Here is a 27314-nt window from a genome sequence, read left to right on the forward strand (position 1 = left end):
AAGGGCAAAGTGCAATTCTGACAATGCCAGACTGCTTAAAATATTGACCAGTCTAACTCCCGTACAGCACCTGTGTGTAAAAAATTAAGCTTTAACACTTTCTTTTTGAGAACATTTATTTGCCAAATATATGAAAATCAATTGCCATGTTATAATGGGACTATGACTAGCAGATCTGTAGAAAGTTGACACAAATTTTCTGAACTAATTAAAATGTAGCACGCATGAACGGAAACTCAAGTTATGATCCATAAAACCATCCTCCCCTCCTCTCTCCCAAAAACACTTGCAAAGTTGCCCCTTTACAATACAGAATAACAGCTCACAGCTATTACATTAAGAGAGAGCACAGTATATTTTTTGAGAGTTTGTGATCCACCAGTCAGCTTTCCACAAATGATGCTTGAATCTCAATGGATTTCATTCATAAAACAGAAATATAAATATATAAACAGATATAAGCATAATTAGCCAGTCACTCATCTATAGATATCTACATAGAAAGAAAATCTTGCATATTTCTGCTTGTACAAGCAATTACACATTTATATATCTACATACAAACACAATTGCCAGTTTAATTCTTCCTCTCCTCCAGGCACAAACAGAAGAGATGGGAAGGATTAAATGGTTCTCTTCCTGGCATCTAGGGGGTAGCATGCAGTCTCTGCTTTAGACATTGCCCATTACTGTATTCAGGAAGCAAGCTAGGAGGATGTTCTAAGATTTGATTTAATTTTTTTTTTTTTTTAGCATTGGCTAGATAATAAAGCAATGCAATTGAGAAGGATCATATCCATCCCAGAGTGATGCCTATATGTCTAGTCATACAACTGACATCTTAAGAACACATACTTTTTATACAACTATGCAGCGAGAAAATTGTGGATCTTGCATAAGAAACAATTCGACAAGGTCTACAGTATTCGGGAGAGATACTACAGATTAATTTGACGAGTTAATCAGTAAACCTGCAGTAAATAACATCAATCTAAAATATAAGTATTTACCTGGTGCCAGCCACCTGCTTGATTTCTGCAAATTAAATCTCAGTTAATATGGGGCACAGACCTTTTCAGGACGCCAGTCCGTTTCCTGGGATTAGGGATTAAGGGCTTTGAAATGACTAATTATTAAAGGGAAAAGGAAAAAAAAAATCTCCTTAATTTGTAAATAAATTGTGCTGGGATTTAATCAGATTTGAAGGTATGTGAGACAGAGTGCTAATAATAAATTGCTAAAAGTAGCAAGTTACAAGCAAAAAAAAAAAACCCACCTAATTTGAAACCTTTCAAATCTGCGGTACTGGCATTAAATGTTTGACAAATCACTGTTTAGTAAATAAATCCATAAATATAATGTCAAACAAGGGGCTGATAAACATTTGCAGAATTTAGAGATTAATGGGCTGTCATGTGTTAAATATATATATATATATACACACACACACACACACACACACACACACACACACAATATAAAATAAAAATAAAAGAGGCACATTTATTAAAATATAAAATAAAGAAATGTCTTAAATTTTAAACTATCAGTATAGTTTTTATTTAGCTCCCCGGCTTCCTTTGTTTTGCAAGTCCTAGTATAATGTATTCTATGAGTGACGTTTGATTCACATAGCCAAGTTCAATAAATATAAAACGGCAAGCTGTGGCAGTTATTGATTTGAGTGCCCTAGCATCATCCCTGGGTTTAATATCTAATGACTTGGGAATGGTTTAATATAAGTCAGTGTTCCTCTACATTCAGGCTGCTCCCCATCTCAGCTACTTTGATAATATGCATTCAACAATTCTGCATTACTAATATCAATTTTGTTCAGCCTGGACAACATAAAAGGTTCTGTTAACAGGTAAGTGCCCAGCAAATACTGTCCAGACTGGATGAAACAGACTTTGATAATGAAGATATGTATTACAAATGGAGCTTATATAGGGGCTGGCGCTGGATGCCAAGAAGTGCCCCGGTATATATCAAACTGCTTCTAAACAATTCAACATAGCTGGAAATGACAACAGGGAACCACAGCTTGCAGCCCGCTGTTGCAAAAAATGGAAGTAACCATTCTGCATTAGTAGTCGTTTTATGCAGCTTTTCACATAATTCATTGATTGTCAGCTGACACGCTCAGACAATGAATAATTTGAAAAGTTACACAAAAATTATATTGCTAAAGTTACTGCATGCTTCATGGAGACCCAGGTAAAGGTCAAACTGTTTAAGCAGGTGTGAATCTTTCCTGTGCCACAGTGACAGGGTATGCCCTGCACCATAACAACTACAGGCGGATTAAGAGGTTAAGGTGCACAGCGTGCCTGCTTAAGCCACAATTTTTTTTTTTTATTATTTTTTTTTTTTTAAATGACTGAATAAGTTACCATGTCATAGCAATAAATCAACAACCACTTTACTTAAACCATCTGTTACTTTCGAAGGCTGAATTATTCATGGTTGCTTTGGTCAGAGGGATTATTGTATTGTAAGTATCTGTAGTGGACACAAGCGTTACATACATACTGCATGCACAAAATAAATACTCTATGACTTACACAATACATGCTCCAATTACCCAGAATCAATCTTCACTTCGCACCCGCATTGTTTAAATAATTTTAAGTTAAAAAAAAAAATCAGACAAATCCTGCACCTAAACTGTAAACACCTACAGCTGAACAACTGAAAGGTAAATACCAGAGACAATGGCATATTTTAAAACATATACAGGTGTTTCACACAAGCTAGATTTAAAGAAAAATACAGCAATACCTGCTTTTGCTATGCGCTGGTAGCCAACATGCACTCAATGTTCTGGGGAAAATCAGATATTACAAAGGGTTAGAGGAGAGTAAAAAGCCCTAAAAAATTCCAGTTGAAATAATTGTTAATGGAAAACAGAAAGAGATGTGTAAAAAATATTATACAAGTCTCATATCCCTAGTGTAAAGCTCAAGTTTATTCAAGGATCCTCAAAAACAGCAGATGTTTCGGTAACACATTAATAGCTTATCATCCAGGGTACTCTAGAGTCACTGAAATTTCTGACCAATGTTTGTTCCATTGTCTAAAAAGCCCTGAATTATTAATAGCAAAAAAAAATAAAAAAATAAAAAATAAGGCAAAGCGAGATATAAACCGCTTTATTACTAGTTCCTGAGTTTTCAGTCAAAATCTATCCAAGAACAGTTTGTACCAACATTTACAAGGTGCTTCTAGACGTACAGCTGCACATAAAAAGACGCAGAGCTTTTTTTTTTTATGATTTAAGACATTTGTCTGCATATACCATGCATGTAAACTGAATTTGTATTTTTTTTTTATGCGGTTGCTTTAAATTAAAAACAGTGAGTTACAGTTGAAGAAGCCTTTTCATAAATCCAAAGGTTTAGAGGAAGGCAGGAAATTTAATCTCCCAATCGGATTCTTTGGAGAGCCCTTGTAACGATGGCGCTCTCTTCCTGATATAATGCGCGCAGCATATTTATCTGGTAATTTTAGAGACAGGTCAGATCTCTTGTAGGAAGTTTTGGGTATGTCCTGATTTGTTAGGTCCTCAAACACTGATTTTGATGGACTAGTTGTATTTGTCAAAGAGCGTCCAATATGCTTGAGCGATTGATTAGATAACTTGGAACTTGCTACCAGATGGGTTGCAGGATTTAGGGTCTTGTGGGGGACAGAAGCTTCATTAAAATTCGTAGTGGGTGATGAGCCATCTGAATGTATGTAGGGAAGTTCTGAAGAGAGAGAACTATCAGAACTAACCGATTTCATCATAGGTAAGCTAGCTGTACTTTGCTTTCTGCTGCTAACAATTACTGGTTTCACCACCTCCGACAACGAGTTTATTCTCCGGACAGATTGGCGCACAGGGGTACGTTGGAATTTGATGGGGGACTTGAGTTTCTGCACAGAGCTGCTGTCACTGAGGCAGAGGCTATTGAATAGTTGTATTTGATCAGACACCCTGTTTGATTTACATTTTGAAGTTGCTAGATGACAGTCTTGAGTGGTGTTTACGGAAGTCTCAACATCTGAAGGAGGAAATGGATCCTTTTGATGAGAAACAAAAGCCCGATCTACCTGCATTTGAACAGCATTGACTTGAGCAGTGGAAGAAATGGTTTTACTAAACAGTTCAGGACTGTTTAAGAGAACAACTTCCTTGATGCACGATTGTTGGCATTGGCTCAGTTCTGTGAAGCTTGTATCCACAGCTGTATTGTGTGGTTCTGTTATTGAAATAGCAAGAGGTTCTTTAATTAAACCGTTTTCACAGCATCCAGCTGGACTTGTTACTGCATCTGTCCTCAATTCATCTTTAACTTCTCCTTGAGTTATACCCTCTTCGGATACACTTTCACTGTCAAACACACTGGCACTTTTTCCACTTTCTAAACTTTTATTTTGAAAATCAACTTCACTTTCCAGGTCTGAAACGTTACCTAGTGCAAGACTGTCACCTGTCATTACCCTATGAAGATCAGTTCCAGATTGAGTAAAGGCCTTTGAGATCCTCATGGCAGTGTTGTCTGCCAAGTTCACCTCTTCCTCACACAGTGAATCATTGTTTTTATTTTGGTCTTGCCTGTACACTTCATTGAGGGATCTAGGAAGCTTTGGCATAGCTGGAGGTTTTCCAGAGACAAGGACAGGCTCAGAGTAGCAATGTGTAGCCCAAAGTTGTGCAGTAACAGGTGTGCCCTCATCACAAATGCCATCTAACTTGAAGGGCTGTGGCCCTGTCCAAGACTTGCGATGACTTGACTCATCAGACGGATGTGGGGATAGTAGGTTGTCTTCAGACTTGCTTATTAACTTTGTACCTATAAAGATGCAGTTAAAGAGAATATGTGGATGAGTATGGGACAATATAGTGACAAAACAAGTACTATCAAAAAGACTTGCCTGCACTGGACTTTTACATATCATTAGAAGATTATGTATTAAAAGACATGTAATGCACTCAGGAAAAATGAGCATGTTGCACTTCCCTTTACCACTGAAACTATTAGTTCACACACTTTCCCATGGCTAATTCCCAAAATATAGCACAGAAAGGCAATCAACATTGCAAAATGCCCGAGGAGATACATGGAGTAGTTTGCTTATGGGAATATCTAGCAGCTTAAAGTTACCAGTTAACTCTACAACATGTCATCTTTAGGACAGAAACCTGAGAAACAGTTGTGTCCCACCTTGATAGTGGCATCCATAATTACCAATAAATATTTAATTTCCTTAACAAACCAGAAGTAAGCTGACTAGCTGGGTAAGTGGCCCGACACTTACCTGCACTTACAAATGGACTTTCGATGGGGAAGGAAAGAGTTTCCACTCTATGACTTGATGTCACTGGGGTCAACTCTTGTGAATTTGCAAGTCTCCAACCAATATTTTGAGATTTCAAGTTAGAAGATGTCCCACTCGTGCTCTGAGGGAGAGAAAACAAATTACATTCTTGCATAAAATGGCAGTACACACAAATGAGTATTCGCCTTTCTGTGAACAGCTACTCACAAATTTCAATACATAAGGTGTTTAAAGGCATGTCATTCTTCCACACTATAAAGAGAGCACTTAGAAAGAACTCAGTTTTTGATCTTCCCTCATGGGGGACGAATGGGTACCTAGAAAGGTCCTATTGACTGCCACTAGAGGTGGACTAAACCCTGCAATATAAACATTACACTTTACCTGCAGCCACAGACATAAATGAACCAAAATTGACTTACTAGTTTTTACTACCAGATGTAAATTCCAATTTTAATGTGGATATATTAATAAGAACACCTTATGAGGAGTGCTTTAACCTATGACAGCCCAGAAGTCAATGTTTTGTGACACACTTTGCTTGGCATGATGAGGGCAGGAACAAAAAACACTGAATAATAGCAGCTTTATTGGAGTGCAATAATGGTTTAGCATTTATCAAGGCCCAACAAGAAAAAAAACAAAAAAAACAAATTGTGTAATAAAAACTGGCGCTTTAAATAAAGTGTAGATACAAAGTGTAGCTTTTGTTTTTTTTAACCACATAAAAACATACATAAAAAAAGTTAACAGCGTGGAGATGTTAAAAAAAAACCCCAAAGACCCCATAATTTCTGCAGTTTATCAACCCCCAGTCCGAGGCAATAAAGCAGAGGAGTGAGGTGAACAAAGAGGGGCAGAGCAGACGTGCTGTACACAACTGTGAGGTTAAACATTTTGTAAATGGTTTAGTCCTTTAATGGAACACTAAAGGTTCATATAGCACTTCAGAGCTTGCTGAACTGCTTTGTGTGGCTGTAGTTTGTCCTACTTGTGACTGCTTATAAATGTGCTGATTTCAAACAAAATTTACACTTTGATATTCAGTGGCAGAAACAACCCCCTGGCTGTCACTCAACATTATTAAAGCCACAATCACGTATGTGAATAACTCGGCATAGACTGGGGAAATGGTGTGCTTTTAGAAACGTTTTTTTTTTTAAATAGTGTGTTCCTTTAAGATTAGTCACCACACGTGAGAAGCAGGCATTATAATAATATCATTGAGAAGAGGTTGTTATGGTGCCAGAGTGTTCCTTTAAAATGACCATTAGGCCCCAGAACACAAAGAAGCAGGAAAGTGAGCCCAGATGTTTTTGAAGATATAATCCATATTCCAAGAAGGAATGGTATTGTTATAAGTCTTAAAGCACTTACCACATCTTTGGAACTTTTCCCCAAACTGAATCTAAGTCGAAGTGATCTGCGTACCATTTCTTTCCGGCTTATTTTGGGGGAAAAGCAACCAGTTTTCCCTGAATCCACCCTTTTAGAAAAATTAAGAAAATGTAAATATTTAAACACGATCAAATAAATGAAATGCATTATCAAGAAACGGGCAAATAAAAGGGAGAAAGGAACCACCCCCCACAAAAAAACAAAACTCCCACAGTTGCACCTTTGTACTTTACGGTTTTCACACCTCTTGCTTCGCCTTAGCATAGATGAATTGGAGAGGTGTTTGCCAGTAGTGACCAATGGCGACAATGAGTTGTGTGAGGCCTCAAAAGAAGTGTGTGGACTTTCAAAGCACGCTAAGAAAAAAATATATATGAGATCAGTAAAAATAAAAAAGATAAAAGATAGCATTATAAAATGGCTAGAAAATAAGTCACCTTAAAATACATCTGCCCATTCCCATTAAAAGGTAACTAGAATAGATATACCTGAGGCAGGTGTAGATCCGCTTCCAAAGAGACTGTTCGGCAACAACTCAAATCCCAAGCTATTTTTTATGGATTTTCTTTTCTTTGTTGAAAATCCCTGTGCAGAATCTGTGGGGAGTTTCCTTTTGACACTTGGAGTAAGAATTAATGGAGTCACCATGGATCCCAAAGCTGAAATAAATAAAAACAAATTTGTTTACAAAGAACACCAATAAGCAAAATATAAAATTAAGAAGCAACAGCGTTATCCATGTTAAAAAGCATAATCTGCGCAGCAAGAAAATAATGGACAACATGAGATGTTACAAAGACACTAAAAATTTGTATTTTAACATTTTAATTTTGCTATTTTTAATGCTGGATGCTAAAAAAAATAAATAAAAAAAAGTTGTGATCTATAAATTAAGCTTTCTGAAGAACTGGTTATAAAATGAATAATGTAACAAATTGAATATGGTAAATAGCTTTGAGTAGCCATTCCTGCGAGGGTCATGCAGGCCAAGAGATATACGAGCAGAATTTCTTTCTTCATGTACTAAGTGCGACAGATAAAGCAAATGCTACGTGCAGGCCAGATGCAGCTACGGAACAAGGCAATATATACCTACCCGGCCTCTCTGATTGAGGTGTAGAGGAAGGTGTTCTGTTAGTTATAAGCTTATTCAATGCTCCACTAACATAATCTGAAATGTAAGACAAACTCAGCACCATGAGGACACGAGAAAACAAAAAGGCTTTGGTGACTAGGAATGGCACACATTCACTTTAATGCATAGCCAATAAAACAACTGGGATATATTGGCGATGCACATGGCAACAAAATCAGCAGGCTAAATGGAGCCCATTGTTACGCATATTAATCTGTAGCTAGATAAATAGTGGTTTCCTTTCACGCAACACCTCAGCCTAGAATCAATCTGACCAAACTTATGTCGCGTTGCCCTAGGTTAGAGATTTAATACAGCTATTTTCCATGTATCTAAATGCCGTCCCTACATTATCTTAGTGGACAATATAACATATACATTTTATTAACACACAAAGATCACACCACCAGAAATGAAAGACCCAAAGTAAATGGCTTGAGATTTGTACAGTATATTAGAATCACCTCCAACGCTCCTTCTCCTCCTCTTCTTCTCCTGAAGAGGGTCTTCACAACCCTCAGACGCTTCTCGCCCAGGTGTATCTGTACCTCCATCAACACCAAGCATTCCTGGGATCTTTTCAAGCAGAAAATGAGGTACACACCCTGTCAGAAAAAAATAAATAAGATTTCTCGGCTATCTCGTGCCAATATAAAGTATAAGAAATATGCTTATCCTATTTAGGTAGGAGGCGTGACAATGAAGAAGTGGATCACCCTTGCACTCAGTTACAAGTGAAAAACAAAAGGCAAAAAAAAAAAAAAATATATATAAAGTTTATTGTGGTGGAATATATGCTACTGAGATAATGAAGGTTTTAAAAAAATAAAAAATCTGTGGTAAGATTTAAAATTTTCATCTCTAACACAAAATATGTATCCATGCCTTACCCTTGGGAGTCGTGGCCATAAGCTATCTGATCCTAGGATTAGGACAAAGACTGTAATCAAACAAAGCAGGGAAGATAGATTGACCTTAAGAGTGGCTGGGTTGACCCTTGGTGAGAAACCATTCTACAGGAAGAAATCTGTATTTTTTTTATTCTGGTATAGAATCTAGTTGGGGGCTCAACAGGACACTGTGCAGACTAATTACTTACCACAATATATGAACTATACACTCAGACTTACCGATATTTGTTGCGTGATCTATCAAAGTTCGCACTACTTCAGTTTGCACACGGAGTTTCTTTTCTGTGCTGGATGAGATCTTTTCATTGTCATCATTTGATTGCAGGAGGTTAGGAGCAAATACTACTGCCAAGTTACTGCTATCCATTTTGTTTGCATCAGATCTTTGTAAGAGGGAAAAAGTGAAAAGTAAACATATGTATGAATAAAAAAAAATAAAAATAAAAAAGTATGTGTGTGCACATAGCACCTAAACATGTGTCAATTGCTTAATGAATTTCAAGGCATAGTATGAGGACATATAGGAATGATTCAGCAGACATACTCAGAGATGAGTAAATGGTTTGTGAAGACCTATGAAACTGCAGTTTTAATAACAGTGCTTTGAGTCCCCCAAAGCAGCTTAACATAGGGGTGAAGCCAAGCAGCTAAACTGAATAAACACATGTTGGAATTGCTCTGCACTAAAAAGCCAATTTAATTCCAATTACAAGGCTAAAACCCTTCCTACAGGAGCCCCAAACGGAACCATGGCAACAGCACAATGGGCTGAAAGACCAAAAAACCCAAGCCAGACAATCCGAGAATAAGCATGAATATAGGGGACATGGATCCCAAGATGGCCTTTGCTGATAATGGCTCTGATATTTCAGAAGATTTCTCCGTTGGGGCAGCAGAGGAACACATACATGCACAATCGGCCCCCCAAGTCGTCTCTCTTGCCACCAGGCTCGGCCCCAGTCACAACGGCAGTCCTAAAAGAACTGCTGGCAGGCCTTTATCGCACGATCTAAGCTGACGTGGCCCAATACGCCAAGACATGGGCATGCTGGAACATATACCCGCCAAAACGCTCAGCAAACAGCAGGTCTGCAGAAAGCAGCACACAAGATGAAACAGCAACAAGCCAAAACAGAACTGAGGTTTGCGGCAATCGAAGACCAGAAGAGAAGCCTAAACCTCAAGGTCAGGGTGATGCCTGAGGAATCACCAGACGCAGAGCTCCCGCACTTGGTGCGAAGGCTACTGACACTCCTACCACCTAAGCAAGCGAAATTGATGGAAACAGAAGGGATGTTTTGTTTAATGAAACCTGTCAAAGCTCCATCTTCGATAGAAGATGCTGATCCGATTCCAGAAGGGCAAGGAGATAACAGCGGTCTTAAACACAGTACGCAACCAATCATCATACTCATTTGAGGGCATGTCACTTTTATTCTAAATGGACCTATCAGAAAGCACCCTGTCATTGCGCCATTCACTCCAGCCCTTCACATCCCTGGTTACGAGTGAACAACATCAAGTATCGATGGAGAAAACCCCGCACACTACAGGTACATGGTGAGACCACGTATCCTATCTAAGATGTACAGGGTGCAAAAGGGCTACAACCTACTTTAGGGCTTCCACATAACCCTGTAGCTACCACCGGGCTGACAGCATCAACTCACGTCTGGAACCTAGCTACCGCAACTCCATTTGTCCCCCAGGGGCCCGCGAAGAAAGCCTACGCAGCAGTCACCACTTGAAGCACTTCCGACAGCCTGCTGCAACAGCTTCCTCAATGATACAGATTCTGTATCACTACTATTGACTAATTTTGTTTTAGGTTTTGAATGATGACAGCTTGTCTTGTTTTATAGTTTTTTGTTAGCTTTTTATACTCCAGGTGTTATTAAGCTATCTTTAACCCCTTAAGGACCAAACTTCTGGAAATAAAAGGGAATCATGACATGTCACACGTCATGTGTCCTTAAGGGGTTAAGCTGGTAACAGGGCACCACAAGCACAGGCAACAATTCAAATAGCTCTCCTGACATTGTGGACGAGGCCTACAATTAAGCCCAGAGCAGGCTATTTGTCGTCAGCGTTCATTTGATCATAAGACCTCTGCCTCCTGACCAACCCAAACTAGGTTGCAAAAGAAAAACTAAAACAAAAAAATGATGAGGGGTAAGCTTTGGAGACCCCCAACGATCACACATAATATGCCGCTACAAATGCCAACAGATTAAAAGCAACACTTCATTTACGTTACTTTTAATTCTTATCAGTAATTCCTTTTAATCCCAACAGGCCATCTCACTATAAGCCTTAATCAACAATATTGACCAACCAGTCATCCTATGTTAGAGAGGCCGGAACCCCTCTCAAACTATGCGTCTGATTAAGAGCTTGTAAGTCAGTTTTATATTAGGTGTACTGCTCAGCATTTTTAGACCTCTAGTTTAATATTACATACATAAGTGCATGATCTAACCTTCATCGTAATTAAGCTACCTGTTACTCTCTACAATTATTAATTGTCCAAACCACAGTGCTGTTAACGGTGCATATTGCACAGTGACGTTATATCCCAATGTATAACCTAACTTGCACCATGATTCTCTAGTGCTCATCTTTTTTCATTTTTCTTTCTATTGTCAAAACACCACACTCCCCCCCTCCAAAAAAAAAAAAACTGCATGTGCAGATTCTGTTACCTTGATACGACATACCATTTCATTGTTAACTTTCTGAAATCATATATGTTAGCTACCCTTTCTTGGTCAAGGAACCTTAGGCCTTGGCTGATCTAAAATCGTATGGGGAACATTCCTCAGTGTCAACACAAATTCAAGGTTTCCAAATATACGTACGAGACTGATTTTTATCTACGAACCAGCAATAACACAATTTCATACATTTGCATACTCACCTCTTTGACACAGTATGCAGAAAGTAAAAAATGTAACGCAGGATATGGATAAACCGTTCAGGTATGAGACACGAGATGAGAAGTGTTGCAGAAACCCGATCCTCATTGTTAGCTAAATTCTGGGCTTTAAACAAACTGTCCTGAAGTTCTGCAGGAAGTATTGGCTCTGGTAATTCTCTAAAGAACTGCTTGAGGATGCCAGCAACATCACAAGGAGGAGCATCAGACAAACCGTTACCACCACTATCAAGTTTAGCCTGAGGACATGAACAAAGAATTCCAAATAAGCATAATGGTCGCCTCCCCCCGCCAGACATTAGGACAGTGTCACATTTGATCAAAATTATGAGGGAAAATAATAAAATAAGTGTGACTAACAGGAAGATGACAAATCAGTATTAAACGAGCATTTATACAATGGGTCTATCTATTCTGTTCAGATTTCCATAGGAAGGAAGAAGGAATCTTGAGCTTTATATTATTTCAGACAATATTATTTTGAGGGTTTGCATGTAAATATGAAGGAGGGAGAATCAAAATAAATAAGTAAACTCTTCTGCATTAAAGCGGCCAATCGAGGGCACAGAAAGGATTGTTACATCTATATTACTGTGATCACGGTTATCTGATTAACAAATACCTGTACAGTATATACATGTCACAATCAGAAACTTTGCTATCATTTCACATTGTATGTTCTCTATATACACACACACACACAAACTAAATTGCTTACCTTTAACAGTTTCTGTCGCATAACCGATCCAGATTTTCTGAAAAGACCCTCCGTATGTGCATGAAGTTCAAGGTAATTACAAACATCAACAAGGAAACTGAAAAGGGGGGACCATTGAAGTAACAGTTAAGTCTCATTATAAAACTAATTTTACAGTGATGTTGGCAACTTGTTGTGCATAATGTGTCCTTAATCAACACTCAACCTATTTCTCCACCTTCAGGCTCTGTCCAGTGGACCGCCAGGGATGATGCAAGCAGTACATTTAACAGAAGAATAATGTTTCTGCCCTTTTATAACCGTTGCCAGAATATAATTAAACAAATGGTTCTTCATACTTAAAATGACAAATGAACATAACGAACTACTGCAAATTAGGTCTGAATCAAGTCATACCACAAGGTAGGGAGCAAGAAAAAAAAATAAAGATATTTAGCAACCTGACTTCTGGAATTTCCGTTACATAGACAATAGTGTGAGGCTCAAACACAGGTTTTTATTACAGTCTCAGAATAGCTATTCATCCAGGTAGGAATCAGTGAGGCCACTACACCAAGCTGGTTAATAAAACAACAATAAAAGATTTCGTAAGTGCTTCAGGACTAAGCTAGAGTATAAATAAATATTTTTTTAAAAACTAAGAGCAGGTCCAAACAACCCACAAATTGATTATAGTTGACAAAAGTTTACTTTCGAAAGTACATAAACATATAAACATGTGGGACAGAGCCTTAACTGTGCATCTGGGAAAACACTTCCACTTTAGATCAGCACACTGTGGGACGATAACATTTTCATTGTTTGCAATTTGTAGAAACAAAATTGCTTTTGTCATTGTGTATGCATAGAAATGTCAGTAACTAAATTCACACTAAACAAATTACATTTTATAGATTACTAAACTGGGTTGGAAACAAGGAAATCCGCTTTCTTCCAAAAGATCAATCATTCCTTTATCTAAATTATTAAAATACTTAGACACAGATAAAGGTGTTCATACTCACTTGGGAATGGTTCCATAATCCTGAACATGTATCTGTGGCAATGCATGGAGTGCTGTTCCAAACACTTTACCCTACAGGATGGATACAAAAGAAAGTCAATCTTACTTCACTTTTAAACACAGTTACAATAAATTTTTAATACACAGTTAAAAAAAAAAGCCCTAACTAATCCTAGTGCCACAACCTGAAGGGTGAAAAGTAATGTTCACACACTCTGGGCTGGAATTAAGCCTTTATCTTAATTCAGTCCATAGAGAATGGATTTAAAAATGTGCAAAAACATTGAACGCAAAATAATAATGAAAGTTCCCATTTGCAGCTGTTGCATTAGCAATATATTCCAGGCTTTACATTAGCTACACTTAGTCAATATTAGCATGCTCTTGTGAGATTGCAAACTCATGAAACATACTGTACAATAAAAAGAACGCGCCCATGGTGATCTTTCAACACAGGACATAGGATATATAAAAACTGTTCCATGCGGTCACAACCCGTAATTTACACTTCAATGGAATTTAACAATTCAGTATTTACTGCTGCATTGTTTCATTGGGAAAATGAATCATGTCCTATAACACAATAACATTCGGAATACAGGTTTGCTATGGCATTCCTTTATACAAAAATGCAATATTATTTATTATTTATATAGCGCCATCACATTACGTAGCGCTGTACAATGGGTGGACTAACAGACATGTAATTTTAACCAGACAATTGGACGTACAGGAACAGAGAGGTGGAGGGCCCTGCTCAATGAGCTTACATACTAGAGGGAGTGGGGTATAGTGACACTAAGGGTAAAAGGAGGGGTACAAAGTAGGTTGTTAGAAAAGTATTCATTGAGGAGTCATTCATTGAAGAGTCATGGTGGTGGGGGATAAAAACCTGCTAACAGTTTAACTGATATGCTTTTTTGAAGAAGTGAGTTATCAGTGATTTTTTGAATGAGTGGAGACTGGGTGAAAGTCTTACGGAGAAAGAAAGGATGTTCCACAGAAGAGGTGCAGCCCTGGAGAAATCTTGGAGGCGAGCATTAGAGGTGGGAGTACGGACAGAGGATAGACGTAGGTCTTTGGCAGGGGCCTCGACGGGACATACTTTTGTATTAGGGAGGATAGGTAGGTTGGAGCAGCATTATGTAGGGACTTATAAGCAAGCACCAGAATTTTAAATTGAGCCCTATATTTAACTGGAAGGTACTGACAGAGTGGGGAGGTGCGAGCGGACAGGAAAATGAGCCTCGCCGCTGCATTCATTATAGATTGCAGCGGTGCAATCTGGGAACACGTAAGACCACTGAGAAGAGTATTGCAGTAGTCCAGGTGAGAGAGAACAAGAGCATGGACCAGCACCGCAGCCGCATCTGGGGTTAAATAGGGGCGGATGCGCGCTATGTTTTTGAGATGGAAGCGACAGGATTTGACGATTAATTGAACATGAGGGGCGAAGGAGAGGTTGGAGTTAAAAAGAACACCCAGGCAGCGAGCCTGTGAGGTAGAGGTGATGGTAGCGCCGTTGACTTGGAAGGAGACAGACACAGGAGTAGTAACACTTGAGGGAGGAAAGACCAGAAGTTCTGTTTTGGACAGGTTGAGTTTAACCCCTTAAGGACACATGACATGTCTGACATGTCATGATTCCCTTTTATTCCAGAAGTTTGGTCCTTAAGGGGTTAAGGAAGTTAGCAGCCATCCAGTTGTAAATCGAAGATTTACATGCACAAAGCCACACAACCCTCCTAGAGGGATAATTCTACTACAGCCTACACATACAGCCCATTGTGCTACAACAAAATACATAAAATGTTCCACATGCCCATTAATGAGAGTTGAGAACCAGAGAGACTCTGTTTAACCCCTTGAGGACACATGACATGTGTGACATGTCATGATTCCCTTTTATTCCAGAAGTTTGGTCCTTAAGGGGTTAAGCATGTATAAAGAAATTGATGTACACCTCTGTACTTTAACTTGTGGAATGCAAAAATAAAGAATATAAAAATATAAAAAGGATATTTGAAGCAACGGCTCTGCACTACATGACAGTGAAACAACTTCAAACACATACAACCCTGACCCAAATGACAGCTATGGAGGATTGACAGCGTTGCAACCATGTCAGAATTCACTGCATCCCAGCTGCAATTTCGGCCAAAGAGTTATCACACTACATTCAGAGGCTGCTGGTGACTATCTTACCAAATCCGGTTGCCAAAAAATGGTCATTGATAAAGTCTACCACATAACAGGCTCAGCTAAATCTCCACCTGATCTTATCAGGGAGGTTATCCTCCGCTGCAAGTACTTTCAAGACAAAAGACAAAAATGCTAGCCGTAAGAGATAAAACTCTGCTTTTCGAGGGCTCATCGTTGACAATCTTCCAGGATCTAACACGACCACCCTCCTTTGTCGCAAGGATCTAGGGCCAGTCACCACAAAATTGCAAGTTACAGGGGGAGCACATGGAGCCACAATGGCAACTCAACGGAACCACCCACAGACTCACATCGGTGGTAGAAGCACCCATCTTACTTCCATCTCTGGGACTGAGACCAAAATGCAAGCCCGAATACTGAGGCCACTATGAACACCTGGGACCCTGCTTGCATTGTTCCATTTATCCGGAGAGGTGGAGGATCGCAGGATAGAGAAACCTGACTATTTTGGGACACAGCACTACTCCAGACGTGTCCCACAATTATTCAATGTCAACTTGCAAATTCTGGCCTGTACACTTGTTGTGTGCATGTTTTCTTTCTCAACCTTGTTTTTCTCTCCACATGTATTTTGTTTATGGTTCTTCTTTTGACTGAAACCTGGTCATAGGCCTGAATATGCTTTTTGACTGTCTAGTCAAAGGGAGACTACACCCAGACAGTGGCCGACAGATTACCGACGATACTTAAGAGTCCCTACATTGTCTTTTATTTAAAAGAACACTAGATCAGAAAAAAAAAAATCTGATTCTTAGCTACTTCTACAATAGGAAAGTCTTTTGTATATATCATGTTTTATGCAAAGCACTGCAAATATAAAGAATAAAAAAAAAAAAAAAAAAGACAAAAGAAAACTCTTAAATTAAATGGTCTAAATTCAGTGGAGAGGGGCGGCAGGTACACGTAAAACCGGTCTTCCGACACACTCCCACCCACCCTGAGGCCATAAGGGCTAAACAGCATTTTAAACACATTGTCATTTTCAAAATTGGAGCCATTAAGCTTAACAGTTTGCACATCCTCTGAAGCACAGTTGTGCTTTTCACGCAGTTGCCCAGCGCTTCTGGCTTTTCACGCAGTAGGAGTCAGATCACCCTCCTACACACCAGAACCTCCTCCAGGGAAACACTTCAATACACTTAACTGTACCTGGCCGCTACTCCTGTGGCCATCACCTGGACGCCTACCTGGATCAAACAGTGGTACCCCCTAGTAGCAACCCATGCCTCCATCCACCAGCTGCACTCCAACGATGTCACCCATCAGAACTGGCTACTGGAAGTATGTCACAGCATAGACCTATTTAAATTCTTAACCCTATCTTATGTCACCTGTCCGGTATAGGGTAACTACCTATGTCTACTGCCACTATACATCAGGAAAAAGGGAACTAAACTCAAAGTTGACAGTCAGATCCTCTGTAAACAAGCAGCATTATTACAGCTAATATCTCAAATCGAAACCAGTTTTTATGAGGTTGCTTTAATTAGAACAGAGAAAAAAAAAAGGACCATTTCCACATTATTTGAAGTTCTTAGGCAAGCAGAGACATGACTATTGTCCTATATTCCAGACACATGCCTGGTCTAAACATTTTCTAATATAGACCTCCACATTAGATGTTGAAAGGTCTCTCCTCCATGCTAAAGTAAAAAAATAAAATAAAAATATTTAAGACTAAAGCAGTCGAACTGGGAGCATAGCGGATTTAGAGATTTGTTTTCAGTTATTACTAAAGACCATTGTAGTGGCTGTGGTGTTAGATGAGGGTACCGTATCCACCATGTTTTCAGAGACACCTAATTTCGCCATATTTATGAAAAAGGGTTTCCCTGCAGTATGTATAATTGCCTACTTAAAGGACCACCATAGTGCCAGGAAAACATACTTGTTTTCCTGGCACTACAGGGTCTCTAGGTCCTCCCACCCTCTGGGTCCCCTCTTCCCACCGGGCTCTAGGGGGTGAAAGGGGTTATACCTTACTCGCCACTCCCCCTCCCCCCCCCTCAAAGTAAGAGGCGCGGAAGCGCCTCTAGCGGCTGTCTGTGAGACAGCCACTCGAGGCTGGATTAACACTATTGTAAACATAGCAGTTTCTCTGAAACTGCTATGTTTACAGCAGAAAGGGTTAAACCTAGCTGGACCTGGCACCCAGACCACTTCATTAAGCTGTCCATCAATGAGTGTCCCAGTAAACATGGTGGGTCTGGTAAGCCTAATGTGAGGAGCGTCTTGGCACCACTTCCTGGGTTCTTTTGCCCTCCAAAGAGCTGCAGAAGCTGGATGCCAATCCTGCCCCTTATTTATTGTCTGAGAGTGCCAGCTCAGCACAGTCAACCAACAAATGCACCTCTAGGCACAGGACTCACATTCACCAGCCCAGAACATTCAGGGCTGGCTAACGGTGCTGCCAGAGGTGTGCCACCTGTGGCCAAAATATAAAGTCTCAATGTGCAGCATCTTCATCACCTGTATTGTGGTTGACTTTGCAGTCCTATATAGAAATGCCAAACAAGCTCTTCGGTATTCCTTGAGTAGCTCATTACACACATACGTTTTTTTTTTTTTTCTTTTAATTTTATTAAAATAGTGAGATTTCTTTAAAAAAAAAAACACCAAAAAAAGAATAGAACAAAAAAAATAAGTTTTAGTTAGAAATTCAGTTGTGCCAAAATCTCACACGTGACAGTTCACTTTAATTGATAAAGAGCCAATTAAAGGACCACTACACACCCACAAGCCTATTCAGCTTGAAGTGCTTTATATGTGAGGAGTATCCTATCTTAACAGCATTAAAGAAAGAATCTGTTAGGAAACAATTAGGCAACACCTCCCTGGCTGTTAATTAGGTTTGACATCTAGAGTATCCTTTTAATAAACAAATCCTATTAAAGTGTAATTAAAATGGCAACTGGGGCATCAACACATACTTGGTACAATATGTAGGCTGGGTTATAAAATCACTGCAGGTATAGCACACCTCCTTAAAATATGCCATGAGCAAAGCCTAGGATTTTTTAGTTTGTTTTTTTTTCTGTCTGTTCAAACACATCCGTGGTTTGTGTTCCCGCTGACCAGGCTCAAAGTATGTTAGCCCTCACTTCTCCTGAAAGATTCCTTCACAGGTTTTTGGGGCTGAGCCACAGTTGCATTCACGATATCATGAATAGAGTTATTGATAAATGGAATAACACTGATATCAGTACATTTTCTGATTAACCGAACTGCTACGGAGTGCTACACTGCATACTCCATAAACCAGCGGTACTATGCAGAGTTTTATAGCATATGCTTAGTACAGTTTCAGATACATCCTAGTCTGGGCATAACCCATTTCAGTTGTCTGTAAAAACTCACTGTATTAGAAGGTTAGTAAATGATGGGAGTATTTTAAATTTTATGTTTAATGAATTAGCTATAGTCTATAGTTAATGTTTAAAATTACATAATGGTACACAACTAGTATAAAGAAAATAAATTCCACCCACAATCTGCTTAAGTGCAAGAATCAGCATATTACAAGTCAAATGTTAAAGTTCCCCACACACCATTGCACAACACTTTTTTTCACAACATTCCCTCACTTTTTATGTTTAAACATTGAGATTGACAAATATTCTGCACATAAAAAAAATTGTATAATGCATAATTTTATGAAGAAAATGCAGACATTTATAATGGAGATGAAACTTCCAAAATAACCTTTGTACATGCAAATGGGTCCATGCTGACTATCAGCAGTTGAGTGCTATAAGGTAGTATGTTGGATTCATATGCTGCAGAAAGAAAACTTAATCAAAGCAGTTGCTTTTGGGACCCATATTTTGTTTAACAACCGTGCCTCCTAGTGTAGCCAAGAAAATGTGTACATTCATGTGGATCTGGCAATCCAAAGTACTAGCCAACTTGCAGTGTCCTTTAGAATAGCCCAGGTACTTAAACATTGCCTTTACTCCTACTTGGATGTCAAGTTTGTTGTGACTTCTAGATGGTCCAATTAAAAAGTGTCTATAGACACTGGGCTGGCCAGCATGTGGTGTCCTTTAGGATAATTCAGATAAACAGATTGTATCTAAACTCACATTGGGCAGGCCAGCATGTGGTGTCCCTTATTTTAGCCCAAGTAAACAGGCAGTGTCTATACTACACTAGCCAGGACTGTATTTAGCGTCCCTGGGCTGGCTAAGTGTGCAGGCCAGGCGCTATACGCACACTGGGCTGGCTAAGTGTGCAGGCCAGGCGCTATACGCACACTGGGCTGGCTAAGTGTGCAGGCCAGGCGCTATACGCACACTGGGCTGGCTAAGTGTGCAGGCGAGGCGCTATACGCACACTGGGCTGGCTAAGTGTGCAGGCCAGGCGCTATACGCACACTGGGCTGGCTAAGTGTGCAGGCCAGGCGCTATACGCACACTGGGCTGGCTAAGTGTGCAGGCCAGGCGCTATACGCACACTGGGCTGGCTAAGTGTGCAGGCCAGGCGCTATACGCACACTGGGCTGGCTAAGTGTGCAGGCCAGGCGCTATACGCACACTGGGCTGGCTAAGTGTGCAGGCCAGGCGCTATACGCACACTGGGCTGGCTAAGTGTGCAGGCCAGGCGCTATACGCACACTGGGCTGGCTAAGTGTGCAGGCCAGGCGCTATACGCACACTGGGCTGGCTAAGTGTGCAGGCCAGGCGCTATACGCACACTGGGCTGGCTAAGTGTGCAGGCCAGGCGCTATACGCACACTGGGCTGGCTAAGTGTGCAGGCCAGGCGCTATACGCACACTGGGCTGGCTAAGTGTGCAGGCCAGGCGCTATACGCACACTGGGCTGGCTAAGTGTGCAGGCCAGGCGCTATACGCACACTGGGCTGGCTAAGTGTGCAGGCCAGGCGCTATACGCACACTGGGCTGGCTAAGTGTGCAGGCCAGGCGCTATACGCACACTGGGCTGGCTAAGTGTGCAGGCCAGGCGCTATACGCACACTGGGCTGGCTAAGTGTGCAGGCCAGGCGCTATACGCACACTGGGCTGGCTAAGTGTGCAGGCCAGGCGCTATACGCACACTGGGCTGGCTAAGTGTGCAGGCCAGGCGCTATACGCACACTGGGCTGGCTAAGTGTGCAGGCCAGGCGCTATACGCACACTGGGCTGGCTAAGTGTGCAGGCCAGGCGCTATACGCACACTGGGCTGGCTAAGTGTGCAGGCCAGGCGCTATACGCACACTGGGCTGGCTAAGTGTGCAGGCCAGGCGCTATACGCACACTGGGCTGGCTAAGTGTGCAGGCCAGGCGCTATACGCACACTGGGCTGGCTAAGTGTGCAGGCCAGGCGCTATACGCACACTGGGCTGGCTAAGTGTGCAGGCCAGGCGCTATACGCACACTGGGCTGGCTAAGTGTGCAGGCCAGGCGCTATACGCACACTGGGCTGGCTAAGTGTGCAGGCCAGGCGCTATACGCACACTGGGCTGGCTAAGTGTGCAGGCCAGGCGCTATACGCACACTGGGCTGGCTAAGTGTGCAGGCGAGGCGCTATACGCACACTGGGCTGGCTAAGTGTGCAGGCGAGGCGCTATACGCACACTGGGCTGGCTAAGTGTGCAGGCGAGGCGCTATACGCACACTGGGCTGGCTAAGTGTGCAGGCGAGGCGCTATACGCACACTGGGCTGGCTAAGTGTGCAGGCGAGGCGCTATACGCACACTGGGCTGGCTAAGTGTGCAGGCGAGGCGCTATACGCACACTGGGCTGGCTAAGTGTGCAGGCGAGGCGCTATACGCACACTGGGCTGGCTAAGTGTGCAGGCGAGGCGCTATACGCACACTGGGCTGGCTAAGTGTGCAGGCGAGGCGCTATACGCACACTGGGCTGGCTAAGTGTGCAGGCGAGGCGCTATACGCACACTGGGCTGGCTAAGTGTGCAGGCGAGGCGCTATACGCACACTGGGCTGGCTAAGTGTGCAGGCGAGGCGCTATACGCACACTGGGCTGGCTAAGTGTGCAGGCGAGGCGCTATACGCACACTGGGCTGGCTAAGTGTGCAGGCGAGGCGCTATACGCACACTGGGCTGGCTAAGTGTGCAGGCGAGGCGCTATACGCACACTGGGCTGGCTAAGTGTGCAGGCGAGGCGCTATACGCACACTGGGCTGGCTAAGTGTGCAGGCGAGGCGCTATACGCACACTGGGCTGGCTAAGTGTGCAGGCGAGGCGCTATACGCACACTGGGCTGGCTAAGTGTGCAGGCGAGGCGCTATACGCACACTGGGCTGGCTAAGTGTGCAGGCGAGGCGCTATACGCACACTGGGCTGGCTAAGTGTGCAGGCGAGGCGCTATACGCACACTGGGCTGGCTAAGTGTGCAGGCGAGGCGCTATACGCACACTGGGCTGGCTAAGTGTGCAGGCGAGGCGCTATACGCACACTGGGCTGGCTAAGTGTGCAGGCGAGGCGCTATACGCACACTGGGCTGGCTAAGTGTGCAGGCGAGGCGCTATACGCACACTGGGCTGGCTAAGTGTGCAGGCGAGGCGCTATACGCACACTGGGCTGGCTAAGTGTGCAGGCGAGGCGCTATACGCACACTGGGCTGGCTAAGTGTGCAGGCGAGGCGCTATACGCACACTGGGCTGGCTAAGTGTGCAGGCGAGGCGCTATACGCACACTGGGCTGGCTAAGTGTGCAGGCGAGGCGCTATACGCACACTGGGCTGGCTAAGTGTGCAGGCGAGGCGCTATACGCACACTGGGCTGGCTAAGTGTGCAGGCGAGGCGCTATACGCACACTGGGCTGGCTAAGTGTGCAGGCGAGGCGCTATACGCACACTGGGCTGGCTAAGTGTGCAGGCGAGGCGCTATACGCACACTGGGCTGGCTAAGTGTGCAGGCGAGGCGCTATACGCACACTGGGCTGGCTAAGTGTGCAGGCGAGGCGCTATACGCACACTGGGCTGGCTAAGTGTGCAGGCGAGGCGCTATACGCACACTGGGCTGGCTAAGTGTGCAGGCGAGGCGCTATACGCACACTGGGCTGGCTAAGTGTGCAGGCGAGGCGCTATACGCACACTGGGCTGGCTAAGTGTGCAGGCGAGGCGCTATACGCACACTGGGCTGGCTAAGTGTGCAGGCGAGGCGCTATACGCACACTGGGCTGGCTAAGTGTGCAGGCGAGGCGCTATACGCACACTGGGCTGGCTAAGTGTGCAGGCGAGGCGCTATACGCACACTGGGCTGGCTAAGTGTGCAGGCGAGGCGCTATACGCACACTGGGCTGGCTAAGTGTGCAGGCGAGGCGCTATACGCACACTGGGCTGGCTAAGTGTGCAGGCGAGGCGCTATACGCACACTGGGCTGGCTAAGTGTGCAGGCGAGGCGCTATACGCACACTGGGCTGGCTAAGTGTGCAGGCGAGGCGCTATACGCACACTGGGCTGGCTAAGTGTGCAGGCGAGGCGCTATACGCACACTGGGCTGGCTAAGTGTGCAGGCGAGGCGCTATACGCACACTGGGCTGGCTAAGTGTGCAGGCGAGGCGCTATACGCACACTGGGCTGGCTAAGTGTGCAGGCGAGGCGCTATACGCACACTGGGCTGGCTAAGTGTGCAGGCGAGGCGCTATACGCACACTGGGCTGGCTAAGTGTGCAGGCGAGGCGCTATACGCACACTGGGCTGGCTAAGTGTGCAGGCGAGGCGCTATACGCACACTGGGCTGGCTAAGTGTGCAGGCGAGGCGCTATACGCACACTGGGCTGGCTAAGTGTGCAGGCGAGGCGCTATACGCACACTGGGCTGGCTAAGTGTGCAGGCGAGGCGCTATACGCACACTGGGCTGGCTAAGTGTGCAGGCGAGGCGCTATACGCACACTGGGCTGGCTAAGTGTGCAGGCGAGGCGCTATACGCACACTGGGCTGGCTAAGTGTGCAGGCGAGGCGCTATACGCACACTGGGCTGGCTAAGTGTGCAGGCGAGGCGCTATACGCACACTGGGCTGGCTAAGTGTGCAGGCGAGGCGCTATACGCACACTGGGCTGGCTAAGTGTGCAGGCGAGGCGCTATACGCACACTGGGCTGGCTAAGTGTGCAGGCGAGGCGCTATACGCACACTGGGCTGGCTAAGTGTGCAGGCGAGGCGCTATACGCACACTGGGCTGGCTAAGTGTGCAGGCGAGGCGCTATACGCACACTGGGCTGGCTAAGTGTGCAGGCGAGGCGCTATACGCACACTGGGCTGGCTAAGTGTGCAGGCGGCATACGCACACTGGGCTGGCTAAGTGTGCAGGCGGCATACGCACACTGGGCTGGCTAAGTGTGCAGGCGGCATACGCACACTGGGCTGGCTAAGTGTGCAGGCGGCATACGCACACTGGGCTGGCTAAGTGTGCAGGCGGCATACGCACACTGGGCTGGCTAAGTGTGCAGGCGGCATACGCACACTGGGCTGGCTAAGTGTGCAGGCGGCATACGCACACTGGGCTGGCTAAGTGTGCAGGCGGCATACGCACACTGGGCTGGCTAAGTGTGCAGGCGGCATACGCACACTGGGCTGGCTAAGTGTGCAGGCGGCATACGCACACTGGGCTGGCTAAGTGTGCAGGCGGCATACGCACACTGGGCTGGCTAAGTGTGCAGGCGGCATACGCACACTGGGCTGGCTAAGTGTGCAGGCGGCATACGCACACTGGGCTGGCTAAGTGTGCAGGCGGCATACGCACACTGGGCTGGCTAAGTGTGCAGGCGGCATACGCACACTGGGCTGGCTAAGTGTGCAGGCGGCATACGCACACTGGGCTGGCTAAGTGTGCAGGCGGCATACGCACACTGGGCTGGCTAAGTGTGCAGGCGGCATACGCACACTGGGCTGGCTAAGTGTGCAGGCAGCATACGCACACTGGGCTGGCTAAGTGTGCAGGCAGCATACGCACACTGGGCTGGCTAAGTGTGCAGGCAGCATACGCACACTGGGCTGGCTAAGTGTGCAGGCAGCATACGCACACTGGGCTGGCTATCTCCCTTCCAGATAAAAAAAGACGGCATGCTCACACTGGGCTGTCTATGCAAGCAGACGGTATGCTCACACTGGGCTGTCTATGCAAGCAGACGGTATGCTCACACTGGGCTGCCTATGCAAGCAGACGGTATGCTCACACTGGGCTGCCTATGCAAGCAGACGGTATATTCACACTGGGCTGCCTATGCAAGCAGACGGTATACTCACACTGGGCTGCCTATGCAAGCAGACGGTATACTCACACTGGGCTGGCTATGTAAGCAGACGGTGTACTCAAACTGGGCTGGCTATGTAAGCAGACAGTATACTCACACTGGGCTATGTAAGCAGACAGTATACTCACACTGGGCTATGTAAGCAGACGGTGTACTCAAACTGGGCTGGCTATGTAAGCAGACAGTATACTCACACTGGGCTGTCCTTTCCCTGTGTCAGGCCGTTGCTTGCAGTTCCAGTGTTTGATTTTGATGCCATAGGAGCGGAGGTGCTGGATGACGGCCAGTCTGGCCAGGTTTGGATAGTCCGGACTTTGCTTCATGATATCGGTGTCTCTCTTAGTCCTGTCACCGTGCTGTCAGTCCATTCCAGGCTCTCACAGTATAACAACCGCTATAGCTCTCCCACAATATAACCTGCTCAGTATTAGAACAACCTATAACTTACTCTCACTCAAGATAACCTCCCCTCACATACACCAAGTGCCCACCAGGCCCTCACAGTATAATAACCTCCTATATCCTGCTCTCACTCAGTGTAACTTCCTCTTCTCTCGCTCAATATAACCTCCCCTCAATTACACCAAGTGGCCACCAGGCCCTCACAGTATAACCTCCTATAGCCTGCTCTCACTCACACTCAGTGCCCACCAGGCCCTCACAGGATAACCTCCTATATCCTGCTCTCACTCAGTGTAACTTCCTCTTCTCTCGCTCAATATAACCTCCCCTCAATTACACCAAGTGCCCACCAGGCCCTCACAGTATAACCTCCTATACCCTGCTCTCACTCAGTGCCCACCAGGCCCTCACAGTATAACCTCCTATACCCTGCTCTCACTCACACTCAGTGCCCACCAGGCCCTCACAATATATTAATAACCTCCTATACCCTGCTCTCACTCACACTCAGTGCCCACCAGGCCCTCACAGTATAACCTCCTATACCCTACTCTCACTCACACTCAGTGCCCACCAGGCCCTCACAGTATATTAATAACCTTCTATACCCTGCTTTCACTCACACTCAGTGTAACTTCCTCGTCTCACACTCAGGCCCTCACAGTATACTACCCTCCTATATCCTGCTCTCACTCAGTACCATAACAGTCTGTAACCCGGGCCTCACACCGCGGTCTCCGTTACAGTTTCGGGCCGCCCCGGGTTCTCTTCCTTTCAGCCGTTCCGTTTCTCCCCACTTTCCTGCTCCTGTCTCCGCTCACTCTACATCCCGTCTAGCCGTCCGTCTCTCCCGCTCTCCCCTGCGCTGCTCTGATTGGCTGAAACCAGTTCAAATCTCAGGACCCCGGGTTCCCGTAGCAACCGGGCTGCCCCGACTGGCGCCTGTCTGAAAAGCAGCCACTAGGGAGACACAGAGAGCCGGGGGAGGAGGGGGCACATGTACTGCCATGGGGGCACTACTGGCAGGGGGTGGGGTTATACGGTGCTGGGTAAATAATGGGCTATATCTGACAGGCAGGAAACAGGCTTTCCATTGATATCCCACATGTCACGTGATGACAGAATGACAGGGCTTATTCACTAAACCACTCATTGTAGGGAATAGACACCCAATTGCAAATATTAAAAGGCAAATATAGCTGTAATGGATGAAAATATAAAAATGTCTAATACAGCTACAGTCACCGCTGAGATATTTTTGTGTAAATGTTGCAATTTCTAACCATTTTAAATAACTGTAACTGGGGAATTATTATTCAGGAAAATGTGAATTGTCTGGAGCTGATGTTAAAAAATGTAACCCCTTAAGGACACATGGCAGAAATATTCCGTCATGATTCCCTTTTATTCCAGAAGTTGTGTCCCTAAGGGGTTAAACAATTTGTGGACGTCCCAACAATGGCGTCTGGCGACCTGCCAAGGTGGCGGAGATGAGAGGTGGATCAGTCTGGGCGCACCGTGCTGACTGACGGTCTCTCTGGCTGGCACCGCTCAGATAACTTTCTCCGTTTGACTAACACGTCAATTTTTCTGCGTTTTACACAAATGTCAATTAGGCAAGTAAGGTTTCAGAATAAACCTTTTTTTCTAAGTCCATCTGATACCGGAGAAACTGACGGAAGCCAAGCACAGAGAGATGGACACAGGTTTCTTCAGGAAGGAAGAGATTCTTTATTGGATCACCGATCGGGACTCAGAGGGACTAGCGTCACCAAAATACAGCAAATTCTGAGCCCCGGACAATAGTGCAGGCTCCTTATATAGGCATATAACTCCTCCCATATTAAGCTCCACCCGCACATTCTCTTAACCAATCAACACAAATAAGAATTAACTTCCTGTTTGACCGCATGGCTTGTCCAGCACAATGGAGGAGGGGAATACTATATCCTGTATTCTTGCACATGCTCCGTACACTACTGATCGTATCTTGCCTCGTGCAACCAACTGATCGATACGTCAGCATATGCACGTACACATGCCACGTGGTA

The 27314-nt window shown here is 44.2% G+C and overlaps 1 protein-coding gene across 5 annotated transcripts; it reads right to left on the reverse strand.

Annotated features, from left to right (window-relative positions):
• Nucleotides 1–2068: 2068 nt before the first annotated feature.
• Nucleotides 2069–25507, reverse strand: ARHGAP11A (Rho GTPase activating protein 11A). 5 transcript variants are annotated; one of them, XM_063439912.1, is made up of 13 exons: nt 25476–25507; nt 25056–25374; nt 13427–13497; nt 12423–12519; nt 11687–11943; nt 8989–9152; nt 8323–8463; nt 7820–7894; nt 7212–7382; nt 6944–7079; nt 6703–6811; nt 5305–5446; nt 2069–4838 (listed from the first exon to the last, which is right to left on the reverse strand). In XM_063439912.1, the coding sequence occupies exons 2-13, from the start codon at nt 25182–25184 to the stop codon at nt 3382–3384; spliced, it is 2949 nt and encodes a 982-aa protein (XP_063295982.1). In that variant the 5' UTR covers nt 25185–25374; nt 25476–25507; the 3' UTR covers nt 2069–3381. The 5 variants fall into 5 exon arrangements, with proteins under 5 accessions (XP_063295982.1, XP_063295983.1, XP_063295981.1 ...); XM_063439913.1 differs by lacking the exon at nt 25476–25507 and having other exon boundaries at nt 6968–7079; nt 25056–25429; XM_063439911.1 differs by lacking the exon at nt 25476–25507 and having other exon boundaries at nt 25056–25429.
• Between the last annotated feature and the right edge of the window lie 1807 nt (nt 25508–27314).

Source organism: Pelobates fuscus, chromosome 13 (assembly GCF_036172605.1).
Source record: "Pelobates fuscus isolate aPelFus1 chromosome 13, aPelFus1.pri, whole genome shotgun sequence".
Lineage (NCBI taxonomy): Eukaryota > Metazoa > Chordata > Amphibia > Anura > Pelobatidae > Pelobates > Pelobates fuscus.

What these genes read in the sequence shown, in the direction of transcription:
- ARHGAP11A (XM_063439912.1), bottom strand. Translation starts at nt 25,184, where the DNA reads ATGAAGCAAAGTCCGGACTATCCAAACCTGGCCAGACTGGCCGTCATC. An exon ending in TGCGACAGAAACTGTTAAAG is followed by an intron (nt 11,944 to 12,422) that starts GTAAGCAATTTA and finishes TCATGTCCTCAG; the next exon opens with GCTAAACTTGATAGTGGTGG. An exon ending in ACCTCAATCAGAGAGGCCGG is followed by an intron (nt 7,383 to 7,819) that starts GTAGGTATATAT and finishes TATTTATTTCAG; the next exon opens with CTTTGGGATCCATGGTGACT.